This window comes from Odocoileus virginianus, chromosome 6 (genome assembly GCF_023699985.2).
Source record: "Odocoileus virginianus isolate 20LAN1187 ecotype Illinois chromosome 6, Ovbor_1.2, whole genome shotgun sequence".
Taxonomy (NCBI): domain Eukaryota; kingdom Metazoa; phylum Chordata; class Mammalia; order Artiodactyla; family Cervidae; genus Odocoileus; species Odocoileus virginianus.
This window is the reverse complement of record NC_069679.1, coordinates 28,060,543-28,080,987: the sequence shown is the minus strand read 5'-3', so window position 1 is coordinate 28,080,987 and position 20,445 is coordinate 28,060,543. Positions and strand designations below refer to the sequence as shown.

The following is a 20,445-nucleotide window of genomic DNA, read 5'->3' as shown; positions in this document are numbered from 1 at the left end:
GCTCTTTGGACATTTATTTTTCACCAACAAATTCTACCCGCTAATCTCTTTCACACAAATGAATCCCAGACACACATGCTCTCTCTTTATATTAGCAGAAAGATCCATGAATCTAACAACTTAAAGCCCAAGACATGTTTAGGGCTTGAATCTGAAGTTGTATGTGGACCTCCTTCCAGAGTCTTCCAGTGTCATCCAGGTAATATCTCTGAGGGTCTCTTGAGGCCCCAGAAGCTAGAGGCTTAGACACTTATCTGGGCTTCTCCAACTGGCAGATTCCCCCTGCAATTCACTTCCCCCTCGAGCCTGCCAGATACACCCCTGTCTGGGCCTCCTGGTACAAGAGATAAACGGGCACGGGGACTTCCAGCAGCTGGTCCAAGAGATACCAGAGGGGAGGGAGCAGGAAAGACAAACATGTGGGGAAGCACATAGGGGGGTAGAAGGAAATGCCACTCTGTACAGATTCTTAAGCCAACAAAAGTGCCCGTCATCATTTTCTGTCTGGAAGACAGATTCAGAGAGGGAGCTCGGAGCAACAGCATTTCCAGTAGCCAGGCGGATAAGAGCAGCCTGCAGCCATGGGTCAAGGTGAGCCAAGCCAGCTCTCCACAGGGCTTACTGGGCTCTCAGTAGCTTCTCTATCATTATGCTTTCATTAAAATAAGCAGGATGGTAGCGGAGGTGATGATGAGCAATGATGGTTGCAGGTGTTAGGGGATGCTAATAGTGGTGGAGGTGGTGGTTGTAGGGCTATGTTGGGGGACTAGTAAACGGATAGTGCTAGATGACGGAGGAGCTAAAGTGTGTGAGCTGGTTGCTGGTGCTGGTGGTAGGGGAGGTAGTGTTTGTGTGACCCTGGTGGGGAAGGTAGTGGTTGGTGCTGACAGCAGCGGAGATGATAGGGCTGGGTTATGGTGGGAAGCAGTGATGGGTGCAATGGTGATGTGGTGCTGGGGGTGTGGCTATGAAGCGACAATCAACTGGGTTGTTGGTGGTAAATTGGTCATGTTGTGATGATGGTGGTAAGGTGGTGATGGTGGTTAAACAGATTTATACTCTTATCCCAGCATCATCCTAACACGACTATTTTCACTGGGTTGTGGTCCATCTGGTAGACAACCTGGGAAAGCATGAGAGTGTCATAGCCTCAAAGCTAAGTGGGAGAGAAGGAAGGCAGGAGTCAGGGAAACCAGGGTTTCCCTGGTAGCTCAGCTGATAAAGAATCCGACTGCATTGCAGGAGACCCAGGTTCAATTCCTGGGTCAGGAAGTTCCCCTGGAGAAGGGATAGGCTACCCACTTCAGTATTCAAGGGCTTCCCTGGTGGCTCAGATGGTAAAGAATCCACCTGAATGCCGGAGACCCGGGTTCGATCCTGGTTGGGAAGATCCCCTGGAGGAGAGCATACCAGCCCACTATTTTATTCTTGCCTAGAGAATCCCCATGGGCCCCGGTCCACAGGGTCACAAAGGGTCGAACATGACTTAGTACAGCAGAGCGCAGCGCAGTCAGGGAATGCAGCTGAAAGGGACAGAGGTAGACCCCAAGCGGGGAAGCAGGCAGAAACAGAGGATGCAGAAAGCCCAGCCTCTGTTAGCACATTTACAAATTTTTGTTATAAAGTGAGAATTGGCTGGGAGAACGTCTTAATACTCACAGGCTCCCTTTGTAGGGTTTTTCTGGGCTGCATGGTACTGTGGGTTTTACGAGCCTTTAGGTGAAAGCTACATGCAATCTGGAGTGAGCTGCTCTCTGCGCCTCACTCTTCTCATAACTGGACTCGGTGACTTCAAAATTAGCTCTAAAAATGATCATTGTGTTCTTAGACAAAAATGAGTAGGAGTGAGCAAAATTCTGGATTTCATTCATTGTTTTTGAATTGGGACCAGAAAAGGAGGTCAACAATGAGAACAAGCATTGTTCTTATTAATAATAGTAACAGGGACTTACTATGTGTCTGACACGGGGCTGAGAATATTATGTACACTACCTCATTTGCTTTTCACAACCCTGCAAGGAGGGATGGTTATTCTGAGGAAGAGGAAACAGGATGAATGATTAAGCGACTAGCTTGAGACAGCACTGCTAGTAAGTTGAGCCAAGGATTTGAACCCTGCATCTCTGACTTCAGGATCTCTGCTTTTACTGACGTTGTCACATTTACCTAGTCTCCAGGATTTCATTCTTTCCACAACAGGCCTGGGGATCAAGAGCTGCGACTTCCAGGCAGCAAGAAACAATGCAGAGCATCACACCCATGACATCAGCTCCCAACGGCTCATCGTGAGGAGGGGGCAGCCCTTCACCATCAGTTTGTACTTTCAGGCTCCAGTCCTCACATTTCTGCGTGCCCTGAAGAAGGTAGCCCTCATTGCACAAACCGGTGAGTGGGACTGCCCTCAACTCCTTTGGCAATAGGACCAGGGGATGCTTTCTCCAGCCCCACCTTAGGGAACCAAGGGGCAACCGGCTCGCACTGCACCTGGGCCTCAAGAAATCCTGTGAGGATGAGATAATATGCAAGCAAGTGAAAGTGAAAGTCACTAATTTGTGTCCGACTCTGTGATCCAATGGACTGTAACCTGCCAGGTTCCTCTGTCCATGGAATTCTCCAAGCCAGAATACTGGAGTGGGTAGCCATTCCCTTCTCCAGGGGATCTTCCCAACCCAGGGATCAAAAGCAGGTCTCCCATATTGCAAGCGGATTCTTTACCATCTGAGCCACCCAAGAATACTGGAGTGGGTAGCCTATCCCTTCTCCAGTGGATCTTCCCAACCCAGGAATCAAATTGGGGTCTCCTGCATTGCAGGCAGATTATTTACCAGCTAAGCTACCAGGGAAGCCTGATAATATGCATTGTAAGTAGCATTTATCATAATTCAGAAGTTGCTTAGCTGCATTATCACTAAGGAGTTTTTCTGTTGCATATGTATCAGTTTTGTAGAAAAGCCTGAATGGGATTTAATCTAGGCTAAATACAACATGTAATTTCTACTACTTGCTGAATCTGTACTACATGTCAGATTTTGAGCCAAGGGCTTTACCTGCAATATCTCATTAAGACCTCTCATCTGTCCAGTGAAGGAGATATGATGACACCCATGTTATACACTATGAACCTTTCCTAGATGTCCATGGGCACTAAGGACCTGTGCTCTCCCCTCACCCTTTTCTGATCCCCATTCCTTGATGGGTGGCTTTCATTCTCCTCCAAATCTAATTTTCACTTACTTCAGTTTTGTGATACTTCATTTTGTTACTCTGAGTTGTGGCCAAGGGGTCCAGATGACCAATTCATCTCTGTATGACTGCAGGAAAGCAGCCTTCCAAGGCCAACGGGACCGAAGCCACATTCTCAGTTTCCAGTCTGGGGGACCGGAAGTGGTGGAGTGCAAGGGTGGAGGAGAGAGATGACCAGTCCTGGACTATCTCTGTGACCACACCCGCAGATGCTATCATTGGCCACTACTCACTCCTGCTGCAGGTCTCAGATAGGAAACAATGCCTGGGCCAGTTCACACTGCTCTTTAACCCCTGGAATCGAGGTGAGTTGGTCTGGATCAGCCTGGGCTGCACAAGACTCAAGGGCCTGGAGCTGGGGCCCCAGGGGACAGCTCCGTCTAGAGCAGCGCAGGTACTTAGCCACTGTGGAAACCGGTCTCTTGATGAACGGCCTCTCAGACCCTGGGTCCTGATGTGGTGTCACCTGATGGAAGAAGACCTGAGCTTCCCACTGAGAGCAGAGGCCAGTCTGGTCCTGGCTCAAGCTACTTAGTCACAGGAGCTGAGACTCACTGAGGTGACCCCGGAAGCACTGCCCTCTGTGATAACAGGCTAGGGGCCGAGAGCTGGAGAGCACTTCAGGAAAAAAGGGGGCCTGTGGGACAGGTTTCTCTGATCCCTCCCTGGGCTACCATAGTCTGTCTCCAGGGTGAATCCAGGTTTTGCGGGACCTGAGTTTTTAAATAATTTGGGGGATCCTCTTTAAGAAAAAGAACATCGAATTTTGAATTGCTTAGGCCCCTCCCTGACTTGAAGGGGGTTTATGTTGTTGGTGAGGGACCCAAAGTTTCAGTTTCAGCTTCAAAGTAAATCTTCCTTCTTGCTTCTTTCTACTTGTTAGTTCTGTCCTTACTATAGACTCTCTCTCTCCACCATGACCCATCCAAATACCCACCTAGAGCAGCAAATTAGCAACCAGTCTCCCTAGCTCAGCAGCCTCTGGATGGACTTTCCTGGGGACAGGTGGCCTCCTGAGGCCCAGCCAGTTGCCACCTCTGGCAAAGCTCAGCCCTAGCTGTCAGGACTATTTAATCTAGAAAAGTCATCTGACATGGTTGACATGTCCCAAACAAAAGCCAAGAGAACATCTCTTCCTTCCCATTCTGAATACTGAGTCTGTCTTCCTTTTTGAATCTGCCATCCCCCACCTTAATCCTTTGGGCTACCTGAACAGTTATGGAGGGGACTGGAAAACAGTTTCTTCCTATTTGCCCATCCTTGCTACCCCAGACAAGGCTTTTACTTTCACAAGTTCACTGCCAGCCCAAAGGGGGCCTCCTTATGAGGCATGGCTGGTAACAAGGGGAAGTAGAAGAAATCTCCCCTAAAGCCCCTGGATCCCAGGGCCTGATGGCCTTCCTATACAGCACCTGAGTCCCAGTAACTCCCTGTCTACATTTCTCTTGCCCAGCCTGGAGTCCTCGAGTGGCCCCCTCCTTCAGATAGTCCTGTCTGTCCTCAGTCCAGGCCCTTCATTCCTGCTCCAAGGGGGTTGGCAGGTGGAACAATGGAGGGGAACTAGTGTCCATTGAGGTGCCCTTGCCCCATGTGGGTGAGTATGGATTCAAGACCCTTTCAGCTGAACAAGGGCCCATGGCTCTGTGCATACTGCCAGAAAGACCCTCAAGCCATTTCCCTTCAAAACTGAGGCTTTACTGTACCTGCCTCATTGACTGAGCACACATCCAGAGCTATGTCCTGACTACCTGAGCAAAGATGCAGAAATACAGTTCTGGAACAGGCCTTGGTTCAGAGGGAGCTCACAGTCTTGACTCTATGCCAGGATTCCTGCCTCCATACCTGGCTTGTCGGGACCGGTGAGGGAAGGCCTCTCTATAGGGGTGAGGTGTCTGTCTGGCCAGGGGTGAAGTATTGGCACTGCCCATCTGGGAGGTGAGTTAGAGATTTTCAGAGATTATCTGGAACTCAGTCTCATCTTACCATACTTGAAGATGGGGCTCTTCTGAATTCAAAAGGAAATTTTACACCCTGTAGTGAAAGTCCGGAGAAGGCAATGGCACCCCACTCCAGTCCTCTTGCCTGGAAAATCCCACGGACGGAGGAGCCTGGTAGGCTACAGTCCATGGGGTTGCTAAGAGTCGGACACAACTGAATGACTTCACTTTCATTTTTCACTTTCATTGGAGAAGGAAATGGCAACCCACTTCAGTATTCTTGCCTGGAGAATCCCAAGGACGGGGGAGCCTGATGCACTGCTGTCTATGGGGTCGCACAGAGTCAGACACAACTGAAGTGACTGAGCAGTAGAAGCAATAGTGAAAGTCAAAGTCCTATTCATAAGCAGGGAGCTTTATAAAGAGGGGAGGGGATGCACCCAAGCTGAGAAGAAGGGTGCTACCTCTGCTCTGATAATGTACTTCCCAAAGCCTGCAGAGGCAAACTCCTTGGTTTGAAGCAATTTCCAAAGAGGCAATCTCCAGCTGACTTCACAGATAGTACTCAGGATGGAGGGGCAGGGGCCCGGGGCTCCTTGGGCACATGATTCTGTGATTTTCTGTCCAAGGTTTTTCAGGGCTTCCTGATATCTAATACCCCAGCCTTCTGTTACTTTGAGTACCCTCATCCTAGTTGGATGCCTGGGAAGATGATTTGGAAACCTTCTTCTCATTCTAGTCTCTAGGAAACAGTCCAACCACCCCCTACTTCACCCCTGGCAACAGGCAGAGAGAGACATTTGACAAGCAGAGTAGGTCCCCCAGCTGCTCCCAGCTTCCTAGAGTGGGCGATGGCCTCCTTCAAACCCCAACCCCCTTCATGACCCCCAGGCAACCCTTTGATGAAGATAGTAGGAGAGGCAGCAGGAAGAGACCACAGGAGTCCTAGACCCCCTTGGACACGCCAGGTGGCTCCCACTGCTCCTTCACACACAGCCCCATTCTCCCTCTGCCCCTGCTTGTCTTTCCTTCTGCTCACATCAGTCGACCTGTTTGGTTTTCCTGAAACACTTTTTTTTCTGGTTGAACTTATGAGAGGGACATCGCAGGCCCCCTGGGAAGCCCCCTGGCCTGTTGCCAAATTCTCTTGGTTCAGGAGCAGGTTTCTTTGGGAACCAGTAGGCCTTTTAAGGTTGGCTTGTTCCTGTCTGCTGGCTGACCTTGAAAGCCACTGTGGCTGATCCAGGGACTCTCATCGCCTTCCCCACTCTCACCAGAGAGGAGGCCTGGTCCCAGTATGGGATGAAAACAGGGGTTTCCTTCACAGTCTCTACCAGGCCTGGAGCTGAGGGGAGGGCCTGCAGCATAATCTCAACTAAGCAGGGAGGGAAAAGGCCTGGAGATGGATGGCATGCCTAGCACCCCACAGTCCCTCATCCCTGCCTGCTTCTCTCCAGAGGATGCTGTATTCCTGGGGAATGAAGCTCAGCGCAGGGAGTACTTGCTGAATCAGAATGGCCTCATCTTCCTGGGCACGGCTGACTGCATCCAGGATGAGCCCTGGGACTTTGGCCAGGTACGGGGGCCTCCAGGAAAGGTGGGGAGACAGCGATCACCCCATAACTTTCAGCGCTTAAGACACACAGACTGGGCCAGTCCAAAGCCTCTGGTCATGAGGCCATTTCTTCATGTAAGTTCAGCCATGTGGTACCTCGGTCCCCTCAGGGCCACACTAGACCATCCTCCTCAACCACCAGAGTTATTTTCCTAAAGATCATGCAGATGAAGCCTCTATTAAATCCTCACCATCTACAGGATAGAAACCAAATCCCCTGACTTGACACACAGTACTCTTCACAGTCAGGCCAGTGCTTTTCTCTCCCCAAGAGCCCCCACCTGCTCCTTGCTTCAGCTCCTGGTCATCCCTTGACTGTGCAGTGAATGTTCGCTCTGCCAGGAATACCTTCCCTCACTTAACACCTGGAAAATGCCTGCCCATCTTTTAAGGCCCTCTGAAAGTTTTCCCGGCCCCCAGAGGCAGACTGACTCTCCACAGTGCTCCCTGGGTTGGCATCTCTCCTAGAGCCCCAACCACGCTGCTGAGATCTGTAGCCTAAATGGCCACATGTCTCCCTTGCTCCTCACTTCTGCTCCATTTTATCCACCCCCACACAGGGATAGCCCTGTTAGGAGCTGTGGGAGCAAATTATATGAAAAACTGCAGAAATGAAAGGACTCCACAGAGCTCTGGTGCTCAAAAGCCCACACTATCAGCAGTCAGACAACAGAAGAGGCAAAAGGCTGAGATGCCGGGCACTGGGACGAGGGGCCCTAGGGCAGAGGGAAAAGCCAGAACTTCCTCAGGAACACGGCAGGGAGGAGTGGAGCCTGAGTCAAGGAGAAGGACAAGGGAGCGGGGTTGACTTGTGGAAGGAGAGGCCGACCCGCACACCCTCCATCACGGGTGGCCTGTGTGGTCCTTACAGCTCGAGGAGGATGTCATCGACCTTGGCTTGAGCTTACTGACCGTGGACAATCAGGTGGAGAAGTGGGGCAACCCCGTGCATGTGGCCCGAGTCTTGGGCGCCTTGGTGAGTGACGATGGGGTGGGGATGGGGAGGAGATGAGACAGCAGTCCTCTGCCCCCATCTAGGGGTCCCCTCCTCCCAGAGTGCAGGGGACAGTCCCTGGAGAAGGGTCTGAGTGAGGAGGGGCAGACAGTAGCATCCAGCGGGGAGAGAAATGACAGGAAGATGTCCTCCCTCAGGTCCCAAGCCAGCGAGGACTAAAACTGACCTGGATTTCCTTGAGACCTCCCTCTCCCTGCCTCCTCACCCCCAGCCCTGGCACAGGGCTTAGGTCCCTGGGGAAGAAGGGGGTCAGTTCCATCTTACCCGTGGTTTGGCGATAAGGCAGTCAAAGGAACTTGTTTTCATTTCTAAATTATTTCTATGAAGGTGGCGTGGTCCTTTCCTTTTATCCTTAAAAAGTTCTCTCGCAGGAGTAATGTGTTCTCTACTTCCTCATGTGGCTCAATCCTGTCCTCTGAGGACGTGGTGAGGGACAGGGCTAGCCTGCAAGGAGGAGGAAACGTGGGCCTCATAGTCCCAGGTGCAAACACTCGAAGAATCAGGGCCAGGCAGACCAAGGAACAGTGAAAGCCTCCACCGAGGGGCAGCCCTCCTGCTGCTCTCATGTCCTGAGTTTCATTTGCCACTATGGGCTTCCCTGGTGGCTCAGACGGTCAAGAATCTGCCTGTAGTGGGGGAGACCTGGGTTCGATCCAGGTTTCACCCCCTGGGTCAGGAAGATCCCCTGGAGAAGGGAATGACAACCCACTCAGTATTCTTGCCTGGAGAATCCCATGGACAAAGAAGCCTGGTGAGCTACAGCCCATGGGGTCACAAGAGTCGGAAATGACTGAGCAACTAACACTTTCACTTTCATGGTTCATGAACCCCTGATTCTGAAGGACTTGTTAAAAAGGAGGCTTCCCGGACACCATCCCAGTGGGTGAGGGTGGAGCCCAGGAACATGCAGGTTTAACAAGTTCCAGGTGATTTCCATACAGGTGGTCTGTTCACCATGCCTGGAGAGCTGTGACGAGCCCTTGCTGAGTCACTGCAGTTGTGTCCGGCTCTTTGCGACCCTATGGACTGTAGCCCACCAAGCTCCTCTATCCATGGGATTCTCCAGGCAAGAATACTGGAGTGGGTTTCCATGCCCTCCTCCGGGGGATCTTCCCCACCCAGGGATTGAACACATGTCTCTTTCATCTCCTGCATTGGCAGGTGGGATCTTTACCACCAACGCCACCTGAGAAACCCGAGCCCTCCCTGCTGCTGCTGCTAAGTCACTTCAGTCGTGTCCAACTCTGTGCGACCCCATAGACGGCAGCCCTCCAGGCTCCCCCATCCCTGGGATTCTCCAGGCAGGAACACTGGAGTGGGTTGCCGTTTCCTTCTCCAATGCATGAAAGTGAAAAGTGAAAGTGAAGTCGTTCAGTCATGTCTGACTCTTAGCGACCCCATGGACTGCAGCCTACCAGGCTCCTCCGTCCATGGGATTTTCCAGGCAAGAGTACTGGAGTGGGGTGCCATTGCCTTCTCCGAGCCCTCCCTACCCACCCCCATAAACATCTACACATTTCCCCAAACAGCTGCACATTCTTAAGGAGAAGTGTGTCCTGCCCACTGCGAAGATCCAGACTATGGAGGAAAGGGCCTTGCTGAACAAGCGCCGAGGCAGTGTGCCCATCCTGCGACAGTGGGTCACTGGTCATGGGAGACCCGTGTACGAGGGTCAGGCCTGGGTGTTGGCAGCTGTTGCTTGCACAGGTACAGAGCGGACTTGCCTGCCGCACCCAGGCAAGTTACCTTGGCTACCGCACAGTGTCTGTCTTGCTTCTTGGGTTGCCTGGTACCCCCTGCCCCATGACATCTCCAAAAGCAGCCACTGCCTCCACTCCGCAGCATTCCCCCACCTCCACCACACCTGTGACTGCTTCCCATGCACCATCTGGCCAAGATGGCTTTTCCCCAGCCACTCCTCTCAACCAGCTTCTGCTCCTTTTCCCAGATTCAGCAAAGTTGGGCCCAGCTGGCGAGCTCTGCTCCCAAACTCCCCACAGCTCCTCCCTGCCTCTGCCCCAGAAAAGCCAGTCCCAGCGCTCTGCTGAAGCCTCCCCCCACTGTGTACTCACCTGCTGTGTCCCTTTCTGTTGCTCATTACTTGGCCTTCACATCGCCTAGGTCGGGCGGGTGTCAGTTCCTGTGACTCTTCTCTTTCTACAATGTCACCTGGCATTTAAGACCATGAAAGTGCCTCGTGTCCAGAGGAGACACTGAGAATGCTAGCCACAGACCCCATCCCCCGCGTCCCAGGCCTCTCTGGTGCCCTGACCCTCTGCCCGCTTCCACGCAGTGCTGCGAGGCCTGGGAATCCCTGCCCGTGTCGTCACCACGTTCACCTCGGCCCAGGGCACCGGCGGGGGCCTGCTGGTAGGCGAGTACTACAACGAGGAGGGGCTTCAGAATGGAGAAGACAACAGAGGCAGAGCCTGGTGAGAAGCCCAAAGGGGATGGATGAAGTCCCAGACCTCAAAGGGCTCCAAACCCGCAGGCGGTCATCCACGGGAGCCCCCCACCCCAAGCAGCCCTGCTTTGAATAGGCCTTCAAGACTCTGGAAGGCAGGATTCTGATGGTCAGGGTGAATGTGAGACGCATGCCCCTTCCTGGGAGTGTTGGAACCACTCTTACACAGTGTCCCATCCACTTAGTATCAGCTCTGTCATCCCCAGGACTGCTTCAGGACTTTTCCCCCAACTTGTACTGTTCTCTTTGCTTCAGGATCTTCCAGACTTCCACGGAGTGCTGGATGGCCCGGCCTGCTCTGCCCGAGGGTTATGACGGATGGCAGGTTCTATACCCAAGTGCTCTTAAAGGAGGTGAAGGTACAGCCTGGGGTGGGCCTAGGACGACCAGGTTACACAGAGCTGCAAGGGTCCAAGGAGTCCCTTGGAGAGGAAACAGGCACAGCAGGTGGTCCATAGCGGGTCTGCAGCCCCTAAAACAGAAGCAGTGGCAGAACTGATAGTGAGCAGTGGAATGCTGGCCCAAGGCCCCCCGCCCCAGGGCCAGGCACGTAGGAAGTGCTCAACAAAGGCAACCTACTCCTGTCATGTCTGTGGTCAAGCTGGCTTAGGAACTCCCATGTATTCTATAACTCTGAGGTCTTGTCCAACTTCTGAGAGGGCGCCTACCATAGACCATGACCAAAAAGTTTTGTCACTAAAAGCCTCACCTCAGCTGTGCCCTCTCAGAAACCCTGCCTGGTGCCCACCTCTGACCTTGATTCCAGCGGAGGGGCAATAGGGCATGAGGATAGGGACAGAGGTTTTGCTGCTCTGACAGAAGCCAAGGTCTGGGTATGATTCCTCTCACTCATTGACGTTTCTCTCCCTCAGTCCTGGAGGCCTGTGATCTGGTCCCAGTCAGAGCAGTCAAGGAGGGGATAGTGTGGCTGACCCCTGCAGTATTAGACATTTTTGCCTCAATAAATGCCTCATGTGTGGTCTGGAAGTGCTGTGAAGATGGGACACTGGAGTTGACTGACTGCAACACTAAGTATTTTGGCAACAATATCAGCACCAAGAATGTGGACTGTGACCGCCGTGAGGATATCACACAGAACTACAAGTATCCTGAAGGTACCAGGCAGTGGGGGGCCTCCCAGGTGGCTCAGAGGTAAAGAATCTGCCCACCAATGCAGGAGATGCCAGTTCGATCCCTGGGTCGGGAAGATCCCCTAGAGTAGGATATGGCAACCCCCTTGTTTTCTTGCCCAGAAAATTCCTTGGACAGACTGAGCAGCTACAGTCTGTGGGGTTGCAAAGAGTTGGACATGACTGAAGCAATTTAGCATGCATGCACCAGGCAGAGGAGGGCCCCAAACAGCAACAGACACATGCAGGCCAGGGAGACGTGCAGGCCATTCCCCATCACATAAAACAGGACTTCTCAACCCTGTTTGACTTTATGCACATTTTGGACCAGATATCTTTGCTATCTGGGAGGCTGTGCAACCTGGGACATTCAGAAGCCTTCCTGGTCTCTATCCTCTAGATGCCAGCCCCTCCTCAACCACCACCCCCAGTTGTGACAACCAGAAAATGTCTCCTGACATTTCCAGATGTCCCCTGGGGGCAAAATTGTCCCCAGCTGAGAACCACTGCTATAGAACAGAATACTTAATACCAAGCCCAGGTGACTTCCCTGGTGGTCCAGTGGTTAAGACTCTGCACTTCTACTACAGGGGGTTAATCCCTGGTTGGGAAGCTAAGATCTCACATGTCACAAGTGGCATGGTCAAAGACAAAACAAAAAACAAGCCCAACTGCCAGGAAGTATTCTCTCTCTCCTGCTGTCCTCCCACACTCCCCAACCTCCCTGTGAATTCCCCTCCATAGTAGTTATTAGAGCACAGTGCTATACTGTCCACCCATTTGTCCAAACATGTAGGCCTGCTCTGTTCTTGAGCCTCCTGATGGTACCCTCACACCCATCTCCTCATCTCCTTCCCCATTGCCTACAGGTCACCCAGGGCCTCACCACCTCTCTTCTACAGTATTATGCTGCTGCTGCTAAGTCGCATCAGTCATGCCCAACTCTGTGCGACCCCATAGGCGGCAGCCCACTAGGCTCCACCATCCCTGGGATTCTCCAGGCAGGAACACTGGAGTGGGTTGCCATTTCCTTCTCTAATGCATGAAAGTGAAAAGTGAAAGAGAAGTCGCTCAGTTGTGTCTGACTACAGTATTATAGTAGCCTCCTAACTGGACCCCTGCCTCCAGTCTCCTCATCGTTATTCCATCTCTAACTTATGGTTTCCAGAATGAACTTCCCAGGACACAAATATATTTATGTTACAGAATATTCCTGCTCCAGAATATTTCATGGTCTCCATTTCCCTTGGGATAAGTCCAAACTCCTTCACTTTGGAAAATACAAGTTACTGCAACTTGTACAAAAACTAGCTCTCCCACCATTCAAGGGGCAAATTCATAGTCCTTGAAGAACTTGACCCTTGAGTGACTTGGAAGAGAGACACTGTATCTGTGGTGAGTTTGTCTAACACAACCCTTTTTTTTAGCTACATGTGGCAGGAGAGGTTTGCAAAGCTCTTGCGGCCTTGGCAAATTTGAGCAGTAGTGGGTCAATGAACCTTAATCCTGAGCTTTTATTAGAAGGGTCTATACCTGCTGGGTAAGAGACCTGCTTTGTTTATTCCATTCTTCAGGATCTTCTCAAGAAAAAATGGTGCTGGAGAAAGTCCAGAAATATAGAATGAAACACAAGAAAGATGATGGCATCTATCCTCCTTGTTGTGAGATTGATGATCCTCTATATCTCTTAATGAAAGCACCGAGTTCCATAGTCCTGGGAGAGAATGTAGAGTTCTCTGTGACCTTGTTAAACCCCAGTGACCAGGAGAAGGAAGTGCAGCTGGCAATCGGGCTGCAGGCAGTGTACTACAACGGCGTCCTTGCTGCCAAGCTCTGGAGGAAGAAGTTTGTCTTCACGCTCAGTGCCGGCTCAGGTACCTCTCTGCGGCCCCTTCCCAACACTCTACATGCCCAGCTCCCGCTCTGAGCAGGCAGCGGTCACACAGCAACCCCTGCAGATTTGCAGACATGGTTTCCAGTTCCTGATGTGCTCGCTGGCTCTCTCTCTCTCATTCAATACATATTTACTGAGCTTCACACAGGAAAAACAAAACCCGCAATTCTGATTGTAGTCTTTTGAGTAAACAGACTATGGAGCCGTGTAAGAAGTGTTTGACGAGGTAAACACAGCACAATGGTGGATTAGCATCTCTCACAGACAGGAGCAGCCTGCCCCCAGGTAAATCAGGCTGCCCTGGGTCTTGAAGGATGAGTAAGGCAGTGTCAGACAGAGAAGGGAGTCATGGGCTTTCCAGGAAGAAGGGACATATGCCCAGGTTCTTCCTCCTCCTTGAGATTCTTATGTAATTGATCTGGAGCTGGATCCAGGCACTGGAATTTTTTCAGAGCTCCCTGTGTTATTCTAGGGTTGAAATTCCCTGGACTAGAGCAGCTAGTTCAGCTCTAGTCCTCATGGCAAAATTCTCCAACTTTGCTGCACATAAGAACCACCTGGGGAAAGTTTGATGCTCAGCTTGCACCCCAGACCAATTAAGTCAGAAACTCTACAGTTTGACCCAAACATCAAAAATATTGTTCAGTCCTTGGGTGACTTCAATGTGCAGGCAAGAGAATCAGTGGAATAGAGCTCATTTACATGATTGCAGCAACCTCCTGACTGGTCCCCCTGCCTCCAGTCTTTCCACCATGTTCCCTTTCCAAGAGTGGGCTGAGTGGAGTAGGGGAGTTGCATGAGAGCCAGACTGGGCCAGATCTTGAAGTGGCTTGTCAATGCTGCTCAAGAATTTGGGTTTTATTCCCTGGGCAATGGGGAGCTGGTAGAAGGTTTTAACCAAAGGAGTCAATGGGATTAGAAATTCATTTTTGAAAAGGAACTTTTGGTAGAATGGAATGGAAGTGGTCAAATTAGAGTCATGTATCTCAACCTTGTCTGTATGTTGAATCACCTGGAGAACTTTAAATATACTGATTCCTAGGTCTCTCGGTCAGAGTCTGTTATAATTGACTTGGGGTGTGGCTTGGCATTGGGAATTTTTAAAGCTTCCCACATGATTCTAATGTGTATCTAATGTGTATCCAACAACCACAGATTAGAAGTTGCAAGGTTTTGAAAAACTGAAGGACAAAGTAAACTAACAGAACTTTTCAAATGAAGTCATATTATAGAACTGGGCTATATTGAACTTATGTATGTGGCTAGAGGGTGCTTCCAGTTTGGGTGAGCCTCTAAAGTTGGGGCAATGGGAAAGCACAGGTTTAGGGAGAAAGATGATGCATTCTGTTTGTTGCATGTTGGGTTTGAAATCCCAGAAGACATCTGAGCTGTGATGGCCAGTAGGCAGCTGGAAACCTAAAGCTGGTATTCGAGATAAAGTCCTGGATGGGGGAAGAAGGGGAAGGACTGAGAGAAAATGAGAGGGTGAGGAGGAAACCCAGGCAGCACCAGCGTGTAGGCACCAGACAGGGAGACAGCAGAGTGACAGACTAAGTCAAAGAGAAGAAAGGGGAGCCCAGCATGGCCACTGGAGAGGCTGAGAGGTCAAGGCTGGAAAGCCTCTACTGACAGAGAGGTCTGGTGGAGAAGCAATAGGTTCCCTGGGGCTTAAACTGCTGAGAGCTGAGGAGGTGAGACAAGGTATGCAGTCCTTCCTGGAAGAATGGATGGAAAAAGAAGAGAGGGTGGGTGGCAGACAGGGACACTCGGGAGAGGAAAGGTGTTTTTTGTTTTAAGATGATAGAGAGAGAGAAGAACCTGCTTAAATGCTGCAGAAGAATTAATAGAAAAAGACGAAGCCTCAGGAGAGATGGGTTATACTCGATGGTGCAACCTTTGAGGAAATGAGACACGACTAGAATAATTATAGCTCACATTTATTGAGCACTTATTTTTGGCAAACATGATGTTAAGTGTTTTGTATGCATTATCTCATTTATCCTCATAATGACCTTATGAGGCAGGAACCATTATCATCCCCACTTTACAGATGAGGAGCCTAAGACACAGAAAGTGAAATAAACTGCCCACAGTTGCACAGCTAAGCAGTGGTGGGGTTAGGATGGAGCACTGGTTTAAAAAGCAAGGGACAGGATCTGGACACAGAGCGGGCCTCACCCTGGAGGCAGTGGTGAGGAGGGAAGGGTGGCTTCATTTTCTTTGCAAACGGGAAAGAACAGCAGCAGAGAAGGGGAGGGGAGCAAGCAAGCATATATTCAGCCATGACTGGGTCTGAAACCAACACTTAACAACTGTCTCATGACCAGAAGCCATCCCACCAGGTAGGTGTTATTACTAGACAAGGAGACTGAGGCTCCACTTGCAGCTCACAGGGCCCTTTCCAGAGCCCTGTGGAGGTAGTCTACCAAAGGTGTTGTGCTCATGATGGTGATGTTGGTCTTGGGTGGGTTGTTTGTTTATTTTGGCTGCCCCTCATCTTAGTTGCAGCATTCAGGCTCTTGGTTGTGGCGTGTAGGAACTTATTTCCTGACTGGGGGGTTGAATCTGGACCCCCTGCCTTGAGACCACGGAGTCCTAACCACAGGACCGCCAGGCAAGTCCTTTAGGGTGGGTTCTTGAGTGAGCGCATTCTGAAACTGCTGTGAGGCATGAGGCATCTTTCTGGCTTCAGTGAGGCCTCCTGGGAGTCATGTCTCCTGGGAGACAAGCATGAAACTACTGCTTGTCTCTGGGGCACGTGCACTCACTCCTGGGTACTGACTCCACCTGTTACGTGTTTCAGATAAGAAAATCTCTACCTCCCTGTTCAACTACAGTTTTGAACAAAGCCTGCCAGAGAATAGCTTCCTCAGACTCACTGCCATGGCAACGCACTCCAGCCTTACCTGCTTCGCCCAGCAAGACATCGCCATTTGCAGACCACACCTTGTCATCGAGGTAGGCACCAGTCCTTCCCCAAATTGCTGTGTTTGCTGCTATTCAGGTCGCCGTTTCAGAAAGAACAGAGCCCCTCAAGCTTCAGAGCAGGTGACCGTGCTGAAGAAACTATCAGGAAACGCTGGGTTGAGAGCTCCTCTTGAAAGAGATGATTTCTTATATATGACACTAAGATTTAAATCTTTCCACTTTAAGTAAAGCTTTCTAAAATCGGAGTCTTCTCAGTGGCTGCCTCCAAATTTACAAACATAATAACAGCCTATGGTTATTTAGCACCTTATACAGTACCAATGTCTTTTCACATTTTACTTCTTTTAATACCACAGCCCTGGGAGGTGATCTCTTCCCATTATTCAGATGAGGAAAGCATCATGCCTACAAATCATAAATATGGGATGTCTTAGAGGCTTAGGGCTCTTAGTCCAGTCCTCTTTCCACATGTGTACCCAGACCAAAATGAATATGACTTGGTCTCTGCCCTGGAGGGGGTCACAGTTGTGCAAGGGTGACATAATGTGTGGTCTTCTATGTCAGAGTTTTCAGAGGAACAAAGTCACTCCGGCACAAGTGAAGTAAAGAGGCCTATTTCCGGTTGGGGTTTGGGAAAACTTCATGGAGGAGGTGGCATTTGTGTCAGGCTTTGAACAGTAGGTAAGCTTTCAGTGCAGCGGAGGGAGAAGGCCATTGCAGACGGAAGACTGAGAAAAGAGGCCCAGAGGAAGGGAGCCTGAGGGCTGTACTGGGGCTGGGAAACTGCCCAGAGGCTAGGGTGTAGTCAGGGGTAGAACAGATGAGCCTGGGATAGGTTGGGGTTAGATCGTGGAGGGCTCTGAAGGCCAACCAAAGCTGAATTCTGAAGACGATGGGAAACCTTCCAAGGTTTCCAAGTGAAGGAAAGGCACCATCAGTGTTGTCAGTGATGGATCAAGGGTGAAAGTAAATACAGAAGATCAAGCAGAGGGTAGGGAAGTCAGCAGTTGAGTTTAGGTGAGGATGGTAGAGATAGGAGAATAACCAAGAAAGGGTTCCGGGAGGGTAGCTAGGAGGGGAAGGAGTGACTGCAGCTCCATGCTCTTGGGATCTCCCCCCCACCCCAGATGCCAGAGACGGCAGAGCAGCATCAGCCCCTGACGGTCGTGGTCAGCATTCATAACCCCCTTGATGTTCCCTTGGAAGACTGTGTGATCTCCATCTTTGGAAGGGGGCTCATTTACAGAGAGAAGAGCTACAGGTAAGAGTCCACAAGCTTCTCATCCCACAGAAGTATCTCAGCCAGTCAGAAAGGCAAGCACCTGGGTTTCCCTGGTGGCTCAAATAGTAAAGAATGGCAGGAACCCAAGACTGATGACACTGTTTGCTGTGTCCATGAAGACAGAGCAAGTACCGGCCAGAGTTGAACTAAAAGATCAGGACCTCTCTCACCCCGGGGCCACCAATGCTTACAGGGGTACAGGAGAGAGGGAGGCTCTGTGCCCCTTGGGCACCTGATGCTGGTTGAGGCCCTGGTCACGCAGAGAGGGCCTGGGTATTACTGATGAGCACAGGTGAGGGGGTTAGGGAACACCACAGGAAAGAGCTGCATTCAACTAGTGACAACACAATACAGAATTTTATTTACACATTCCCTTTTATTCCTACTCCCCATTCCCACCACCACTCTTCATACCCTTGTCTTAGTATGTATAAAATGTGTACTGTTGCATCATGAGCCTGTATTTTTAAACTATATATAAACGTTATGTCTAATTCATTTCACTTAGAACTGTTTTTCACTCATCCACGTCAAGTCCATTGCTTCTGCTACAAATCACTCCATAATGTATACCCCTGCTTCCTACCACACCACTCCACAGTGCCTCCAACACTCAGACACCACAAACACACATATCCCCTTATAAACCTGCTTGAAAATTCATGTGTGGGGGATAAAGGCACAGGAATGGAGTTGCTGAGACACAGGATAAGACCTGGTTTGACCACATGCTATCAGATTGGTTTGCAGAATGGCTGCGGTTCCCTCCAGCAGTACTTGACAGCTTCTATATTCCTACCATTCCTCCACTCTTGGCAATACTCAGTTTTCTCTTTTAATCTGGTCTAACAGGAATAAGGTAACATCTCATCATTGTTTTAACTTGCAACTCTTCATATGTCTGTTCAGTTCAGTTCAGTCGCTCAGTTGTGTCCGACTCTGCGACCCCATGAATCGCAGCATATGTTTGTTAGCCTTTTCCATTTCCTCCTCTGTATAGTTTCTTAACTTTGCCCACTTTTCTTTTGCTGTTCTTTTTCCTTGTTGATCTGTGGGTGTATATATATATACACACACATATATTTATACACACAAACCCTATATAATCTAGGTTATCCGCACCTTGTTGGCTTTAGATGTTGCAAGAATCTTTGTTAATTATTGCTCCTTCTCTCCTGAGGTCCACAGCATCCTCCACTAAACACACACATACAGTTTAGAGTTCACGATGCCTATTCCTACAACCCCGAGGTCCCTGACAGGTTGTGTGGTTGCTGAGCCACCACCTCAGCCTCAAGAAACTCAGTCAGTCACTCTTGGTCATAGTTGAGAGGAAGGACTGCGAGCATTTAACCAGACTTCTGTGGTCTCCCAGATAAATTGTAAGGCAAACCTTCTCAAAAGAAATCTGTACCATTGGCTCAGTCACCGTAAGAAGGTCCACAGGTAGACAAGAAAGCTGCTGATAGAGCTCCAAATGCCACCTGCTGGCATCCTGACATCTACTATGCCCACTACACCCACTGCAGTTAGCAATGAGGCTTCCAAAACCATAGTTTTCACAAGCCTACTATTACCAAGAATGGGACCAGACTGAAGTCACAGGTGATGAAACAACAGATGCAACCTGGAAACCCTTAGAATAGGATATTTCTCTTCTCAACCATACAGCTGCTCACCATGGAGGCTCCTGCCTTCCACCCGCTTCAAACCTCCTCTGTTTTAACAGCTGGGTACTTACAAGTTTATTTCTTCAGGGTCCACCTCTGTAAGCAGGTAAGGATCAGATTCACTGGGACCAGCAAAGGAATGCAGCACAACTAGGACTTACCTTTTCTTCTATTTCAGAGTGAATTCGGTGCAGCCCAGAAACACTTTGCGCACCCAAGTTGAGTTCATGCCAATGAAGGTGGGGTGCCAGAGGCTCACTGTGGAAATGGACTGCAACATGTTCCAGAACCTAACCAACTTCAGAACTGTCACAGTGGTAGCCCGTAAACCTCCAGCTTAAACTTCCAGCTCCAGCATCACTTTCCCCAACCACCTCCTGAATCTACAATCTAAAACCAAGCATGCTAGGAAGAGAAACTTGGCTTATCAGACAAATGATTCTCTGCTCCGGTTGAGCAGGAGAGGACCAAGAACAAAACTAGATTCCCCACTTCGAAAAAACTTATACTCTCAGAAATCAACAGAAAAAACATTCATTTCTGTCACCCCAGCTCAAGGCACCTATGAAGACTAGCTGTCTTAAAACAGAAACTACTGGGCTCGAGAAATTTTTTAAAAAGCCTTTATAAAGGTATTCAGATAAGTAAATTAAGACTTTTTTTTAGTTCAGGGTTTTTCATAACCATTTACTATTCACTAATACATACATTCATTTACAGGTAAGGAAAATAACCTAATATTTAAAGCACTCTTGTATTTCTGATGAAATGGGACAACATTAACTAAAAATATGATTTTTAGACAATCCTAAGATTATATTGATCAATGCTATCCCTGACCATTATCCTTAAAGATTCAAAGATGACTAAAGAAAGTTGTAAAATACACAGCATAAGACCTGAGTGTTTCTTCAATATTCAGCTATGGATAAGTCCTTATTAGAACTGAATATTATGCTTTCATAATACTAAACATGAAAATTTTTAAATATGAAAATGTTAAATATTCCACAATTAAGTGTGATGTTAACATGAATTTGGTCCAGTAGAGAAATACACAATTATTAAGTATAAAGAAAATAGGACCTACGAAAAAAACTGGACTCCTCTTGTACAAAGTTAAATTTTTTTTTCATTGTTTCTATTTTGTTGCTTTGATACTCTCGGTTTTAGTACCTTTTCTTTGTAATACTTGTTAACAAGTACAGAATGGCACTTTATTAAAGTAAAACTTTTGACTCAAAGAATTTCAGCCTCAAGTACACAG

General features: G+C 49.5%; 1 protein-coding gene across 1 annotated transcript; it reads left to right on the top strand.

Annotated features, from left to right (window-relative positions):
* The first annotated feature begins 510 nt into the window (after positions 1–510).
* On the top strand, positions 511–20,411 carry EPB42 (erythrocyte membrane protein band 4.2). Its single transcript, XM_020906728.2, has 13 exons — positions 511–591; positions 2,200–2,385; positions 3,318–3,548; positions 6,638–6,756; positions 7,667–7,771; positions 9,340–9,517; positions 10,104–10,242; positions 10,530–10,633; positions 11,147–11,389; positions 12,979–13,278; positions 16,102–16,256; positions 17,354–17,487; positions 19,357–20,411. The coding sequence occupies exons 1-13, from the start codon at positions 582–584 to the stop codon at positions 19,517–19,519; spliced, it is 2,067 nt and encodes a 688-aa protein (XP_020762387.2). The 5' UTR covers positions 511–581; the 3' UTR covers positions 19,520–20,411.
* Positions 20,412–20,445: the final 34 nt, after the last annotated feature.

Coding starts and splice junctions, on each gene's coding strand:
- EPB42 (XM_020906728.2), top strand. Junction 9,518..10,103: donor GGCAGCTGTTGCTTGCACAG/GTACAGAGCGGA, acceptor GCTTCCACGCAG/TGCTGCGAGGCCTGGGAATC. Junction 11,390..12,978: donor GAACTACAAGTATCCTGAAG/GTACCAGGCAGT, acceptor TCCATTCTTCAG/GATCTTCTCAAGAAAAAATG.